The 16,282-nt window shown below is 38.6% G+C and overlaps 1 protein-coding gene across 1 annotated transcript in view; it reads right to left on the reverse strand.

Annotated features, from left to right (window-relative positions):
- Window positions 1–16,282, reverse strand: part of KLHL14 (kelch like family member 14) — a 100,132-nt gene that overhangs the window by 64,255 nt on the left and 19,595 nt on the right. Inside the window, exon 3 of the mRNA XM_054461365.2 lies at window positions 4,908–5,029. Coding sequence (XP_054317340.1) covers window positions 4,908–5,029 — 122 coding nt within the window. The remainder of the gene's footprint in view (window positions 1–4,907; window positions 5,030–16,282) is intronic.

The raw sequence follows: 16,282 nt of genomic DNA on the forward strand, positions 1-16,282 counted from the left end.
CTTATTACATAAAGGAATGAGGTCTATAAATAAGTCTAAATTCTTCCTAGGCATTTTCAGAGTCGTTCAAAAGTACCTCATTGTTTTCTGAAGTTCTCCTGCAATGAGAAACACACTATCTATGAACCCTACCTACCTGTCTAGAAATAACATTAAATTAAATGGTTTGTGGGTTTTAGTTCTTGGTAATAAAGATAATATGAATAAAGGAAACCCACAGGTACAATGCCCTTAATTTAACTTACATTTTATTTTCTTCAAAACAAATAATGATAAATGATTATTAGGTTTTGACTAATTTTACTTTCCTCCCTTTATATCCTTAGGGAACAGAAATGAACTGAAATCAAGAAACAGAAGGGCCAAGGAAAGAAGTCCATTTGAATGTATCAACATGCAGGTTTATTAATTATTCCCTGAATAATCAACAACTAAACCATTCTGCATTGCTTGGCTATTGAATATGATCAAACCTATATTTATCATTTGGAACTGAAGTTCAATGTCTTATACAAGCTTTGTTCGCTCATGACTATTCCGTCACCATTTATAGAAAGTATATTTTTTCAAAAGTGTGAAGAATCCACCAGCTTTCTGATCTTTGTGACTCCTCTTAAAGAAATAAATAACAACCAGACACAGGACCCCTCCTATCTGGATGGGATCAAGTTAAATGTCATCCGTGGGCCAGAGGAGACAACCTAGGAAACCACCACCCAACAGTTTCCTTTATTTTCCATGACTGAACACTAGAAAATTCCCAAATCCTTCCACTACAAAGAGAAAAGAGTTGTAAATCAACAGAACGGAAGAGAAACAAAAGGCATTTCCTCTACCTTTAACAAAGGGAACTTAGAGTTATCAAGAGAAGGAACACGCCTTTCTACTTAGCTCCATAATTTTCATTCTAATGTTATTAAAAAGAAGTTATCATTGGTACATGGAAGGATAAATCTATATTTTAAAGTCCCTTTTTTCTGTTGTTGGTCACAAAAGGCAACAAAGAAGCATCTAATAAATAGAATCTCTTATTTGAAACATTGGAAAAAGGATGCCAGCTCCTGGAAAATACCTTGCCCATCAGTAAAGAAATTGGTCCACAGGGAATAAGAATGGAATGGAGAGCTCTCCAATGCTGCCCTATGGGGAGAAATAAAAGGGGTCTCCACATGTGGACTTCATAAAAACTTTGATATATAAGAAATCTGTTATCAAAAGTACACGGTAGCCCCAGAAATTGTTCTGTTTAATCTTTGCACAGAGGATTTAGGGCCTGCAAAGTGCAAGAGGCATGATTTTTGCATTGGCCGTTTTAGTATTCATGTCTCCCGTACTGCTTTCTAATAAGTTAAGATGAAATGGGAGACTGCGTGCAGGAGTGAGAGATGCAAGAAAAGCAGTGCTGAGAAATAAAGATGAACAAAAGTGCATCTTGACTTCCCTTTTAACAGGCGAGAGAACAACAATGCCAAACTTATAATGTTATTACTTAACACTTCACATTTACAAAAAGACGTCGCAGTCATTTTTACGTTATTTCTCAATACTTTTCTGATAGAGGCTTTTCTTATAATCAGTTTTTATAATGATATATGAAATGATTTTTCCGAAAAGGAAGATGAACATGCAGTCTGTGCCAGCATGTTACCAAAACAATCTTTTTGGTGAGAATAATTGTTTCCTTTACTGTTTGGGTAGGCCAAACAACTGGTTGGCCGGCTATTTGAATATTGTTTTCTTTGTGTTATATAGACCCACTTTTTCACTCCTACTCCCCTCCACTCCATTCAACTCACTATTACTTAAGTGTACCCCTTACATTGTATTTCTGAAATATAAATAACACAACAGGATAAGATCTAAAGAAAACTAGCCTTCCTCTTAATTCTTCTGTGATATATGGTGTGTAAATGGAGTGGTACCCATGAGTGAGTATCTGTGCACCTGCCTGTAGGCTGGCCTCTTTCTAAGAGGAGTATGTCTGTGAGGCACACTGAGAAATGTTTGCTCAACATAAGTGGGCAAAGTATGCTGAGATTCAGAAACTCCATCTACCTCATGTTTTAGGTATCTGCTAGTTAATTTGTTAGTTTGCATGGAGAAAGTCATTCAATAAATAAGTAGACCCCAAACCAGGGGACTGTCTCCTACCTTTAACGGTCATCCTCACCTCCATGACAAATTAGTTTGGTATTTCTTCTGGGGCAAAAGAATGGCAGTGGAAAGTTCTCCAGTCCCTTAGGTTTTATTAGATTTGGGAAGAATCTGGGATTCTGATGAGAAAGATTTCTTCATTTATTATTAGATGGCCCAAAGCATAGCAATCTGTCAGTTGCCTTTTTCTGTTTTGTAGAATAAGATATCTTAACAAACAAAAAAAAAACCCAGCAGAAATTATCTAGGTAAACTTTCTACATTTCTTCAACAAATGTAAAAAACATGCCTTTACTTGGAGCCATATAGTCATAGTCTAGCAGGTAATAAACTATATATTTTTAAGTACAAGTCCCAGTGAAATGAACATTGTTAAGTAGAGTAAACATTTATTTCAAAGCCATAAGTATGTCTGAGTATAGAAAAAGGGTTCAAGATCTTTAAATATGTTCCCATTATAAGAGCTTTACACACACACACACACACACACACACACACACACACATTTATTTCCTTCAATTTCAAATCCAATAAATAGAGTCAATAGATACCCTTTTCTCTTCTTAATCTATAGATTATTAAATCTAACATATGAAAACTATGGAGAATATGCTCCCTACTCCGGGGCAGTGGGTTGAAGTGGTATGTCTGTTGCAGTGTTACTTGTCTGCATGGAGAGCTTGCATTGATTGACTGATGTCTCTAGGTATAAAGGTACAGTCCTTATGCTAATGTTGATAGTGATGTTACAGTAATAGCAATAGTACCTGCAATTTTTTGAGTGCATTCTATGTGCTAGATGATTTATAAACACAATTTTTATTTTAAAAATACTACAGAGACTTTCACAAAATTAAGAAACCATGACTCCAAATATTTATATGATTTTCTCAAGGTCCTGGATCTGGGTTTGCAACCAAGTCTGTCTGATTCAAAGTTCATGTTTTCTTCCTACATCCCTCCAAGCAGAGAGTTAATTCAGGCAATGTGAAAACTTGAAGTAAGGTGACTATATGTTCCAGTCTATACCTGTTGTCCTGCCATAATTAATAGATTCCCCTTTCATGCTCGAAAATGGCCCAGTGTGGACAATGTTTAACAATCAACCTATCTTTGAGCAAGGTTTAAAATCCACATAAGACTTTTCTAAGGTATTGTTCACAATGCTTTGATTAATCTTTTTGTCTTTACTGAAGGGTGTCAAACAAGTAACAAATTGGACCTAGCTTGGTGTATTTGGGAAAACAAATGGATTTGTGAATGAATATCATTTACTGGTTGGGTGTATTATCACTCTGTTATCTCTCTTTGAGAATCTTTTGTCCTTCCTCTTTTCTCTCTCCTCCTCCTAGTCTCCATGTTTCTTTCTATGCAGGCTTTCACTATTGGTCAAGTATTAAAAAATAAATTCCTTGGTTTTGCTTTAGCTTTTGTTTCTGACGAACCTTTAAAATTCAGCCTGGCCACTCACTCAGATGTTTAAACCACTGTTAATGGTATTTTTGTCAAAAGAGAAATAAAAATCATTTTAAGACATCACTAACTTATTTTTCTTTCTTTCTTCTCCTTAATCTCACTGCTACTATTCCACTACTTCTTTACTACAACCGTAGCGCATTGGTGTCCAGGGAGCTTTCTTGTTGCAGTTCCTGGACAATGCTACTGCAGGTTTCGCTGGGGGACGCCAGCTCCAAAATGTATTATTTCAAGCACCACCACACATGTCTCTGCTCCTCTTCTGCCTTTATGGGTAAACTGTTGTCCAGTTTCTATTATTTTAAAGGGCTTTCAGGAAGAGGACAGGAAACGATTTTTGAAAAATAAACATGATAAAATATGTAACTGTTAAGACACATGCAATAAGAAAATCTAACATTCACTTTTGTTGGTTTCAAATGTATGGCTTTGATTTATGGATTAAAATTGCTATTGCTCATTTATTATTTTATCTATACAGCTCTGGGCAATTTTGACAGTTAAAATTTAGTTTTATTGACCAGTGCAGCCACTGTGCCCACGAGGGGACTGGTGCATACAGCCTGCTGCACTCAAGAAACGATGATTTTTGATTCCATGAGTGAGTCCGATTGGGAATCATAACCGATATAACAATAAGTTCCAAATCTCAGTGCCCAAGGAAAGAGGTTTGCTGTAAAAGACAATCGCCCTTTAAGAAGGGGAGGAGAAGAATCCTGGGTAGAAGCTTGCAAGCACAATTTCATGCAGCTGGAATAGGCCACAAATATATCTGTCCATTCAAACTATGCAGCAGTATAAGGGGACATTTCTCTAAAGACCCAGTTCCACAGACTAAATATTAATGAGCAAAAATGCCTAAAAAGCAAAATGAATGTTAGTTACAGAGACAATGAACTAAACAACCATTCTGATGTGAGAACATTTACTAGTGAGTGCCACAAACCAACCTTTTGCTTTTCAATGAACAACAACAAAAAAAACAGAAGAATTTTGGGGGGAAGATCTTTGCTCCTCCCCCGCACCCTCCATTGCAGCACATACAGAAACGTAAACCACTACAGTGATTTTAGGCTAGGCCTACTCAACTACCAAATTGGCCACCTCTGCAATGTTAATTTAGTCTTTTACTCTAAATCCCCCATGATACATAAACAAACCTCCAAAGGGGAACAAATCAATAAAATGTCTAATTTGATTAACCATGTTTTCAAATTCATCAAGACAGCTCTAACCTGAAATAAATAGGTGAGTGAATAAATAAATAATGCACTCACTTGTGAGTATTTTCCACGTCTTCTTTTCATCGTCGTAATACTGAACCAAATTGCTGGGGAGCCGGTCCGGTCCAGGAGGCAGCCCGCCAACCAATAACAGCATTTTCTTGTTAGAGCGAATTCTTCACCCAAAACAAAAGAGGAGATGAATAACCACATTATTGTAGAGTCTTTTTAGTGGGAACAAAATCATAACCATCAAAGAATGTTCCTTGCTTGCAGATATCTATTTCATTTTTTTCCTGTTTCTTCCCCCATTCATGTCTCAACAATTTTTTTGAACCAAGCAGAAAAATGATCAGAAGAGCCGCACATCCCCATACTCATAGAATAATAAGCTCCCTTTATGCGATTTGTTAGAGGTTCATTCTAGAACGACCTTTTTCTTATATTATCCCTTTAAATCATCACTCTTTACAGCTGAGTACACATGAAATGCTCTGGAGTTGTACTAAGGTTAAGCATTAAAGTTGCATGTCAAAAATCGTATTAGTCAAAATCATTATTATAAGCCATTCTCCACTCAAAGAACCTTGAAAAAATTAAGGTTATGCAGGGAGTTTGTGAGCCAACTCTTTAATCACCCAGGGAACTTCAAATACCAGTTTGGTACAATTAGTAGCACAGGGCTAACTGGGTGGGTTAACCAGTTTGAACATGAATTTTTTTGTTTGTTTAATTTAGCTTAGACTTCTGCCTTCTTCCCCTTCCCCCATTCCCAGCTCACCCTCCCCTCTGCTCTCCCCCTGTGCACCACTGGCAATATAGCAGCACCAATTGGTAAAAATGAGACTGTGATGTTGTTGTGAGCCTCCCCAGAGTGGAGCCCTGCCAATGCTTGCCACTGATCCAGCGGCATGAACCTGCTCAACTGTGCAAAGTCACTCTAATTCCCTCCCTCTGTTTTTCTACCTTCTCCCCCAGGGGGCAACCACTGAAAGGAGTGACTACCCACCCATCAAGAGCTGGCAATTCGCTGCTATTAACCGTGACTGTGATTCCCAGTCTGCCTGGCAGTTCCTGAGAAAGGCCTGCAATGTCTCATATGCAGTAAAAACTGTAAGATGCACCCTGGCCAGCACACTCGACCTGATGGATGTACAATCCTCAGGAACAGCAATGGATTGAGCACACTTGTGATTGAAGCAGGGAGAGGAGGCCCAGACCCCTACAAAGGGCCTGCTGATTTAACAGTCACTTTACATGTAATTGAACTTTTCATGTACCTGAAAGGCTCAAGGTGGTGGTGGAAGAAATGGAACCACAATGATTGAAGGAAAGAAGTCAAAAAATACAAAAGGATTCCTCTTAGTGATGATCAAAAGCCCACGGCGTGGCTCTGAATCTATGATTACATATTCAGCTCATTCTGATTCAAGAATGCTTGGCAAAGTATGCCCTTGTGGAGTAGCATTGTTTGTTGGTTAAGAACCTAACATTCGGAGAGTTAACTTAATACAGTTAATGACATCTCCATGTGAAGGAAGAGAACAAGAGAATTCCTTTGATGAAACTCTGGTGCCATTGAATGCATTATTATGCCTCAGTGGGAAAAATACCTTCTGGAGAACTGCCCATAGTAGACACTCATAGATAGAGGGAGCTGTACTTACAGAGGAATGAGTAATGTGATGGCAACTTGCAGTGTTAATTTTGCCACTCTGTGGATATAGTTGAGCCAAAAGGAAAACAAACAAACCCAAACTCTGAATTTGAAGTACCTTCGAACTGTACCCATATGCCTTATAGACTAGTAGTTGGCAAATAGAATACAACAGCAAAGAGCCCCCATACTTGGAGGATTTCAGTGATTGGGGTGTTTTTGCAAGAGGGGTTAAGAAAAATTGCAGTCAGTACCTCTCTTTCATTTGGAAAACATACATACATAATTCACATGCTATATAATCTCCTAAATGCATGGCCACAGAGCTGATATATGACCATTTTTTTCTTATTGTAGTTTTTAGCCCAAATAGTCAACCACTCTGTGTGTGTAAGGGAAGTCAAGATGAAAACAAATACTCTTTTTAGGTTGCTGCAAATGACCATGTGTAGACAGACCTGTTCAACTGGAAGTCACGATTCTGTGACTGTCCTAACATCACTCGTCCACATGCCGCTAGACTGCAGTTGGGGGTAGATCAATATCAACAGGATAAACACAGAGGAAAGAACTCATTGAAGTGGCGGTTGTGACAAAAGCAACATAATTAAATAAATTTTAGTATATAAATAAATTAACTGCTTAAAACGTGTTTAATGGGGCCCGGTGTGGTGGCTCATGCCTGTAATCCCAGCACTTTGGGAGGCCAAAGCAGGTGGATCACCTGAGGTCAGAAGTTCAAGACCAGCCTAATCAACATGATGAAACCCCGTCTCTACTAAAAACACAAAAAATTAGCCAGGTGTGGCGGCAGGCACCTGTAATCCCAGCTACTTGGGAGGCTGAGACAAGAGAATCTCTTGAACCCAGGAGGCAGAGGTGGCAGTGGGCTGAGATTTTGTCATTACACTCCAGCCTGGACAAAAAGAGTGAAACTCCATGTCAAAAAAAAAAAAAAAAAAAATTAGCTAGGTGTGGTGGCACATGCTTGTAATCCCAGCTACTTGGGAAGCTGAGGCAGGAGAATCGCTTGAACTCGGGAGGCAGAGGTTGCGGTGAGCTGAGATCATGCCATTGCACTCCAACCTGGGCAACAAGAACAAAACTCTATCTCAAAAAAAAAAAATGTGTTTAATGGATGGCAAAGGGAGATGAATGCATGGCTCACACATGTTTGTAAGGTCATTTCATTCATTGATAAGAGGAACTTCCCTAGACGAGTTACACTGGTGATTCTCCACCCTGATTTAGATGGACTATCTCTGCTGATAAGGAGAGGATCTAGTGTCTTTGTTCTCTCTGCCCAAATTGCCAGCCATTGCCATCTGTCCTCTAAGAACTGGACTGACTACCAATACAAAAGCCAGTGAACAGGGGGCAAATGGTAACACCCTCCACCCCTGCCAACAGTGACATGATTCAAGGGCTAGCTAGCAAAGAGCAATGAAAGATTCCACATAACTAAGGTAAATCTCTAAGTGACTCAGGCCTCTGCAGAGACTGTAATAAAGAATTGTGTGGAGGAAAAGGAAATCCTACTTACCCTGAATGGCTGTGTGTTTTCTACAAAGGGGCAGTGCTTTGAAGCCATTATTATATAATGGCTTTCTTAGTGAATCAAGATGCCTTCCAAATCTTTTGCATTGTTATATTTACATCATCATTCATTCAATTTGTCATGACATTTTACTTATTTTTTCCCTAATTCTTGTGTTATTCAGTTTTCCAAGCCAGTATCAATATTATTTAATTCTAAATAAAACTTGAAGCTCTACTTTGTGAAGATGAACCAAATTGAAACCCAAAATAGGATAAAACATGTAAGAAGTTGGATCATACAGAGGAAAGAACACATCAAGTAACAAAACACATTTGAATGGTTTTCTCACTATTTTCTCCATTGACTCTCAAAATAGCTCAACGTGGTAGGTATAACTCTCCATTTTACCGAGAGGAGAGAAAGTTCCCATAGCTGTTATAAGGAGGTACACATTTGGACATTACAGAAAACTAAGAAGATTTCTGAATCCAAATAAAGAAACCTAATAGAGATTACTTTACATTTCTTATTGCTTAAGAATAATACAAATGAGAATAACCATCACATATTTTACTTTGATATAAATGCAATGTCAACTATTCAATTACTCCTAGAAAGCAATACACGTGAATAATTCCTGTGGAAAAGCTTCCATTCTTTTTACAATGTGCAATTATAATAGTGACAATGACAATAACGACAGTTAATAATGAATGCGTATTGAACACTGAACTTCTGATTATCATACTATTTATTTGATGTGTGTGAACTTCAATTTGAAAACACCATAAAAAAAGATACCTGTGAATTAGTAAAGTAAAATTAAGAGAAGCTGAATTAACTGTGCTGAAGGGGGTTTTAATTATTCTTTTTCAAATAATTCCAGCAGAGCTTTACAGGTTTAATTTTACATTAGTCAAAATTTATAAATGTAGCCTCATTGCAATCTCTAGAGCTTCTTCTCATGGCAACATACTATACTTTTTAGAAGCTCTTTACATAGGGAACCAATTTAGCTCAAATTAATATATTCTCTTCATACCTTTTATTATTTTCAAATACTCCTTTCACTCTTCATTTTACCCATTTTACCCAACCCAGACCAAAGTACGTATTGAAAGACAAGGAATAAAAGAAATGTAAACAAAAAGCTGAGTATATCGTGGTTAATAATATTTGAATGTCTTTGATCTGAGTTCCTTGATTCTTGCATAGAAAAATGTAAGGTTGCAAAGGCGATGGAATCTGAAGGTCTCCTTTGTTCCATCTCAGTAACTGCCCAACATTTACCATGTGTCACATTTGGGCGTGTGTGTGCGCCTGTATGCGTGAGTGCTGGCGTGCATACATACTTTGGTTCCCGGGATGAATGATTGAAGGATGACCTAAACCTCCTGGTGTAAACAAATTTTTCATCATACTGGTGTTCTAAGTACTGTAAAATCTCATTTATTTATATTTCAGTGATTTGGAACTTCAATAATTGGGAAACAGGCCAGATAAAGTTTTCCTTTCCATGATACATGAGAAAAGTTTTCATGAACTAGATTGCAAAAAAACTTTTAACCTATTTAGAAATCAGCTGATATGCTGGCACTTTATAATCACCAATGCACATTTAGGCAAAATTCATTTTACAGATAACAAATAATTCTCATTTATGAAAGAAGATATTCTGCAGTGTTCTAAGAATCATTAATTCATAGAGTTAGAAGAAAACTTTGAGGTAATCTAGTTCAGTGATTCCCAGGCCCTAGCAAGTTACCAGGATCAACTGAAGGCATTAGAAATTTTGGATTCTTAGTATAGATTTTCAGTTCTCGACTCTGAGAGATTACGATTCAATAGGATGAGTCTTAAAAAATCAATGCTGTTTCACAGTCTTCCAGTTGATGCTAATACACAGCCAGACTTGAGGCCACTGACTTGGTCCAGTCCCCTACATAATGTAGAAATCCTTCTAATAGCTTTTTAAACAAGTAATTATTCTTATCTATTTGGAAATTTGAAATGAGTCTTAGGTTTTCAGATACACTCTGTTGTTAAAAGTTGTTGTACAGTTGTGTTAGATATATTTTTTCCTCTTATGCTGAGCTGAAAAACCTACCTAGGTTTTCTAGAGCAGTGGTCCTCAACCTTTTTGGTACCAGGGTCCGGTTTCATGGAAGACAGTTTTTCCATGGACCAGGGGGTTGGTTTCAGGATGATTCAAATGCAGTACATTTATTGTGCACTTTATTTCTATTATTACATTGTAATATATAATAAAACAATTATACAACTCACCATAATGTAGAATCAGTGGGAGCCCTGAGCTTGTTTTCCTGCAACTAGACAGTTCCATCTGGGGGTGATGGGAGACAGTGACACATCATCAGGTATTAGATTCTCATAAGGAGCACACAAGCTAGTTCCCTCACATGTGCAATTCACGCAGGGTTTGCGCTCATATGAGAATCTGATACTGCCACTAATCTGACAGGAGGCAGAGCTCAGGTGGTAATGCAAGTGATAGAGAGCAGCTGTAAATACAAACAAAGCTTCACTTGCTTGCCCACCACTCACCTCCTGCTGTACGGCCCAGTTCCTAACAGGCCATGGACCAAAGAAAACTGAAATACTAGTTTTCTTTTAAGGCTTTCTAAAATCACAGTAGTGTTTTAGCAGTCACAGTGCAGTGCTGGGTCCCTGTTCAGCTTCTACTGATTATCAATATCAATCTTTTTTTTAAAAAAACAAGTGTTTTCAAGCCAAGTTTTTCCTATCCTATATTTCTTCTAATTAAAATATTTTAAACAGCTATGCCTGACTATTTTTTAACATTTTTTGTCCTTTACTGATTTAGACACTTTGCTTCAATTCTTTTACAGTTAGCAATTGTTAACTGAGTTCCTACTATGTTCCAGGTGGTGTTCTAAGGATTGGAGATAATAATGGGAACAAGAGGAGTAAATTCCCTGTTCATTGTGGTACTTAATTCCACCCTAGTGGGGACATCTATGGAAGCCATCACAATCTTTGAGGCGGAGTAGCCTAGTTGTTAAGGGTGTAGACCTCTTAGCTAAGGTGAGATGCCTGGTTTCAACTGTTGTAAGTGAACGTAGGCTGGCCTTTTTGTCACTCTTATTTTTATTTATTTTTTTGAGATGGAGTCTTGCTCAGTTGCCCAGGCTTCTGGAGTGCAGTGGCGTGATCTCGGCTCACCGCAACCTCTGCCTCCTGGGTTCAAGCAATTTCCGGCTAATTTTTGTATTTTGTATTTTGTATTTTTTAATTTTTTTTTTTTTGAGATGGAGTATCGCTCTGTCGCCCAGGCTGGAGTGCAGTGGCGCCATCTCTGCTCACTGCAAGCTCCGCCTCCCGGGTTCACGCCATTCTCCTGCCTCAGCCTCCCGAGTAGCTGGGACTACGGTCGCCCGCCATCACGCCTGGCTAATTTTTTGTATATTTAGTAGAGACTGGGTTTCACCGTCTCCATCTCCTGGCCTGGTGATCCACCCGCCTCGGCCTCCCAAAGTGCTGGGATTACAGGCGTGAGCCACCGCACCAGGGTTTTTTTTTGTTTTTTTTTTTTCTAGTAGAGACAGGGTTTCACCATGTTGACCAGGCTGGTCTCTAACTCCTGACCTCAAGTAATCCCCTGGCCTCGGCCTCCCAAAGTGCTGATTACAGGCGTGAGCCACTGGGCCTGGCGTCTTTGCCTCTCTTTAACCTTATTTATAAAATAGGGATAACACTAACAAGACCTAAGACACAGGCATCTTTAATTTTCAGAATTAAAAGACATAATATATGTAAAGCATTTAAAACAGTGCTAAATAAATGCTAATTATCATTACCACCATCATCATCAACAACTTCATAGTTATTGACATCATCATTATCCTCCTCATCCTCATTATCATCAGTATTCTCTGTTCCTTTATGTAATCTGCAGGTTTGACAAGCAGGTGGCCTATGCCCCCATCCAAGTTTTATTACCTAAAGATAATAAAGAGTTGTACTTCAATTGTTTTGATATTTTAATTATGCTAACTCATTCTTCCTGAAATGATATTAAATCATTGGGATTTTTACTTTAATTCTCTACATAGGGTCTTTGGGAGTTTATGACCATTTTTTGAAACATGGAGATTTGATTGAAAACAACAAGAAGAAGCAGTTTTGAAGTAGCAAAGCGATCCAGAGTAGATAATCATTATCCCATCTTTCAGAAGCCAGGTTAATTATAAGTTAAGAGTAATCGGACCTGGATTTAAATCCTCTACCTTTTCTTATGTTTATCTCCTTGGGCTGACTCTAAGCCTCAGTTGCTTCATCTGTAAAGTGGGAATAATGGTATCCTCTTACAAGAATGTTGTAAGGGTTAAATAAAGTCATTTAGGTGTAATAGCAAAATAAATGCCTTCTACTTGTAACCAAAGCCACTCTGTCGAGCCAGTCCCTCCAGCAAATGAAAGGCCCTTTGTGCTGCTGACACCTTGAAAGATGAATGTCTCTGCATACTGAAGGGGGAAATATTGATACTTTCAACATAATCCAGTAGGAAGGGGCTGTGGAAAATGGAAAGAAGTTTTGACTCTTTCCCATGTCCTCCCAATTTCAGTGGACTTTACTAAACTCATGATAGCTTAGTATTGCGTACAAGCAGTAAATGGGCATTTTCACATCTGGTGGTACAGCAGCAATATATGGGAGTGATTTGGGAGGTAGAAAAGGCCAGGAAAACACAAGCTCCAGGGACTCACAGACATGAGGATGGGTGTATGAGTCAGTTCAGGCTGCGATAACAAAAATACCATAGACTGCGTGGCTTGAACAACAGAAAATTATTTCTCATAGTTTTGGAGGCTGAAAAGTGCAAGATCAGAGTGCTGGTAGATTCTGTTCCTAGTGAGGGCCCACTTCCCGTTTCTGTTCTCATATGGTGAGAGGGGCAATGAGAGAGAGAGAGAGAGAGAGACAGAGAGAGAGAGAGAGAGAGAGAGAGCACATGTGTGTGCTCTCCTCTCTCTTCTTATAAGCCACTAATTCCATCATGAGGGTTCCACCATCATGACCTAATTACCTCCCAAAGGTCCCATATCCAAATACTATCTTACTGGTGATTAGGGTTTCAAGGTATGAATTTTTAAGGGGCAGACCCAAACATTTAGACCGTAGCAAAATAGTTTTGGTTTTCCACAGGCCATAGGATTATAGGGATTCATAGCAATTTCTTTACCAGATCTGTTACACCTCCAGCTAAAATCTGGGTTACATAGGAATAAAATATTTATATAGTTCAAAATTGATAAATGATAGCTATTATTATTATGTGTAATTATTAACTTTATAAAGTACTCATTTGAAAATTCATCTTTGGAATTTTGGAGTTTTTACTGCTTAGAGGCCTTGCAGATACCATATGTTACACTGTATATAAATAGCCAGAACTTTGATTGCATAAGCAAGTTTAACAAAAATATAAAACCACTGGACTTCCTACAATGGTATTGACTCAGATCTCATTCATAAAATATAATCTACTTACTCTCTTCGCTGCCAGCTGCCTCTGTTAGGGTAGTCACCAAATCTTAGGATATTCAAGTCACTGAATTTCATGGTATCCTTGACTATTCCATTTTGTTGCTATATTCTATAGTTTCTAGAGCTGTAATATTTCTTAAATCTTTCTCTTCATTCCAGCTGAGCTGCCATCAGCTGGATTCAGCTGGGTTGGTTCTCCCTTGTGCTGTTGTAAAGTGGTAGCCCTGCTTTCTGACCCCCATCCCCATCTACACTACATATTTTGTCAAATGAATTTTAGCAAAGCCAAACATTAGTAACCAATTACATCAGTCCTCTTCTTAAAAACCATTGAATTCCCAATTACCTATCTTATTATAACCTCTCTTTCCTTTCTCTCTTTTTATCTCCTATTAGTAAATGTCTTCCTGGAATTTCATTTGGGGGATAAAAGAGTTTGTGAGTCCAGATCCGGAAAAATGTGAAAGGGGAATTTCAGATGGAAACTGCTCAGATCGTGGGGAGGAAGTAAACAGAGGTAGATCCCTCTACTCCAAGTAATTGGCCTGGCCAGAAGGAGGCGCTGAAAGGCAGCTAGCCTTCCCTAAACTTCCAGCCAGAATGGTACCCAAAACTCCCCCAAGGAGAGCTGCTACCCTTCTCTTAAAATTTTCCAGCGAAGTAAACTCCTTTGAGAGTTTGTTCCAGCTGATTTGCTGTTGTATTTAGGTTTCTTTATCATAGCTGTTCTTGGTAATTACACAGCAGCATTCATCGGAAGAGCCTTTAAATAGACCTGATAATGCCTCTCGGAGGTAGGTAAACACAAAGTATCATTATCCCCATTTAACAGATGAAAGACTAGAGGAAAAGGGGCTTAGGCAGCTTTTCCAGTGCTGCAGGATGGGTTTTATTTTCCTCCATTTCACACAAGAAACATCTCCAGGGTTTTCTCACACAACTCTTCTGCGGCTCTCAGGTATGGCTGAAAATGCCTTACTTCCCAGAGTCTGACTTCGGGCTGCCCCTCTTCCTCACGCACGGAGTCTGGCTATGTGGTGACTGGACAATGGTCAGTCACGTGCCTATTATTTAGTTTTCCTAAGATGGAAGTAACTTTTAAGATTTGTTTGATCATATCATAAAGATAATACATGCTCACTGAAAAAAATTCTGACTATACTTAAAAGCAAGAAGAACTTACTACATAGTAGGTGCTCAATAAATGCTTGTTGTGTAAATGAAGATATGATGAATAAAAGAAGGAATAGAGTCCGACGTAGTGTCTCATGCCTGTAATCCCAGCACTTTGGGAGGCCAAGGTGGGTAGATCACTTGAGGTCAGCAGCTCGAGATCAGCCTGCCCAACATGGTGAAACCCCATCTCTACTAAAAATACAAAAATTAGCTGGGGGTTGTGGCATGTGCCTGTAATCCCAGCTAGTCAAGAGGCTGAGGTGGGAGAATCACTTGAACTTGGGAGGTGGAGGTTGCCGTGAGCTGAGGACACGTCACTGCACTCCAGCCTGGGTGACAGAGTGAGACTCCATCTCAAAAAAACAAAACAAAACAAACAAACAAATAACAACAACAAAGAAGGAATAGGTGGGCAGACTAAAAGCCCCATAAGCCCCAAGGATCAGTGGGATTACAAAATCCCACTATCCAGGAGGATGTTATAGATTCTTTATATTCTTTTTTTTTCCTTACTTGTTTCAAGGTTCAGTCAGTGGGGTGGAGGTGTCAAAAGGCAATGGGGAAAAAGGAAAAAGCATATTTCTGAACCACAGGGTGGAAGACTCAGAGAGCCATATATTGGGAAAAGGACATTCATATCAACCAACTCCCAAATCTAAGCTGCTGTTTTTACTATGTACTGCCCTAGACCCTCCACCTTTTATTCCTGTCTGAGCATGTCCAAATAATGAACTTTCTCTTGTTACAGTATCACATTCATCATTTTTCTTTGGATGTCTCTGCTTATCTTTGTTCTTTAGGTCTAGAACCTAAAGAACTTCTATAGAATAGGAGTCTACCATGATAGAGTACAATGTTTACCAAACTTCAGTTATCAGTACAACAGAAGACTTTCATTATTTTTGCCATAGCCACACACTTGGAAATTATTTACTAAATATTTTATTTAAAACTGCTCACTTCAAAAAATCTTCCTTAAAAATCCCAGGCTATTGTAGTGGTTCCCAATGTGGGAACTTTTATAAGCTATCAGAACTTCTCAGGGATTCTGATTCAATGATCTGGGATGGGACCCAGCATCATTTGTGTGTGTGTGTGTGTGTGCGCGTGTGTGCGTGTGTGTGTGTATGTCTTTTAAGCTTTCTCAGTGATTCTATTAATAAGATGCAACCAGTATTGAGAACCATGGTTCCAAGCAATTATATTTACTAAATCATGGGCTTCATGGGTTAATTATTTTATCTCTAACATACATTAAAGTATAAAATACCTAATTATTATAAATGTTAAAATGATTTCTTGTGTACCATCTGAAATTGTCTCACATTCTACCAGTGGCAGATAAATCCCACTTGGGGACGCACTATAAGAAATGGAAGAAACCAGGACTTTAATATCTGAAGCTCTGAAAACCTGTTACATTCCAACTCTGCCACTTCCTGTCTGTGTGACCATGTGAAGATCAACATCTTTGTTGGCTGTTGCTTTACACATTGCAATTTTGATTAGCCATCTTCCCACCCCTTC

Source organism: Pongo pygmaeus, chromosome 17 (genome assembly GCF_028885625.2).
Source record: "Pongo pygmaeus isolate AG05252 chromosome 17, NHGRI_mPonPyg2-v2.0_pri, whole genome shotgun sequence".
Taxonomy (NCBI): domain Eukaryota; kingdom Metazoa; phylum Chordata; class Mammalia; order Primates; family Hominidae; genus Pongo; species Pongo pygmaeus.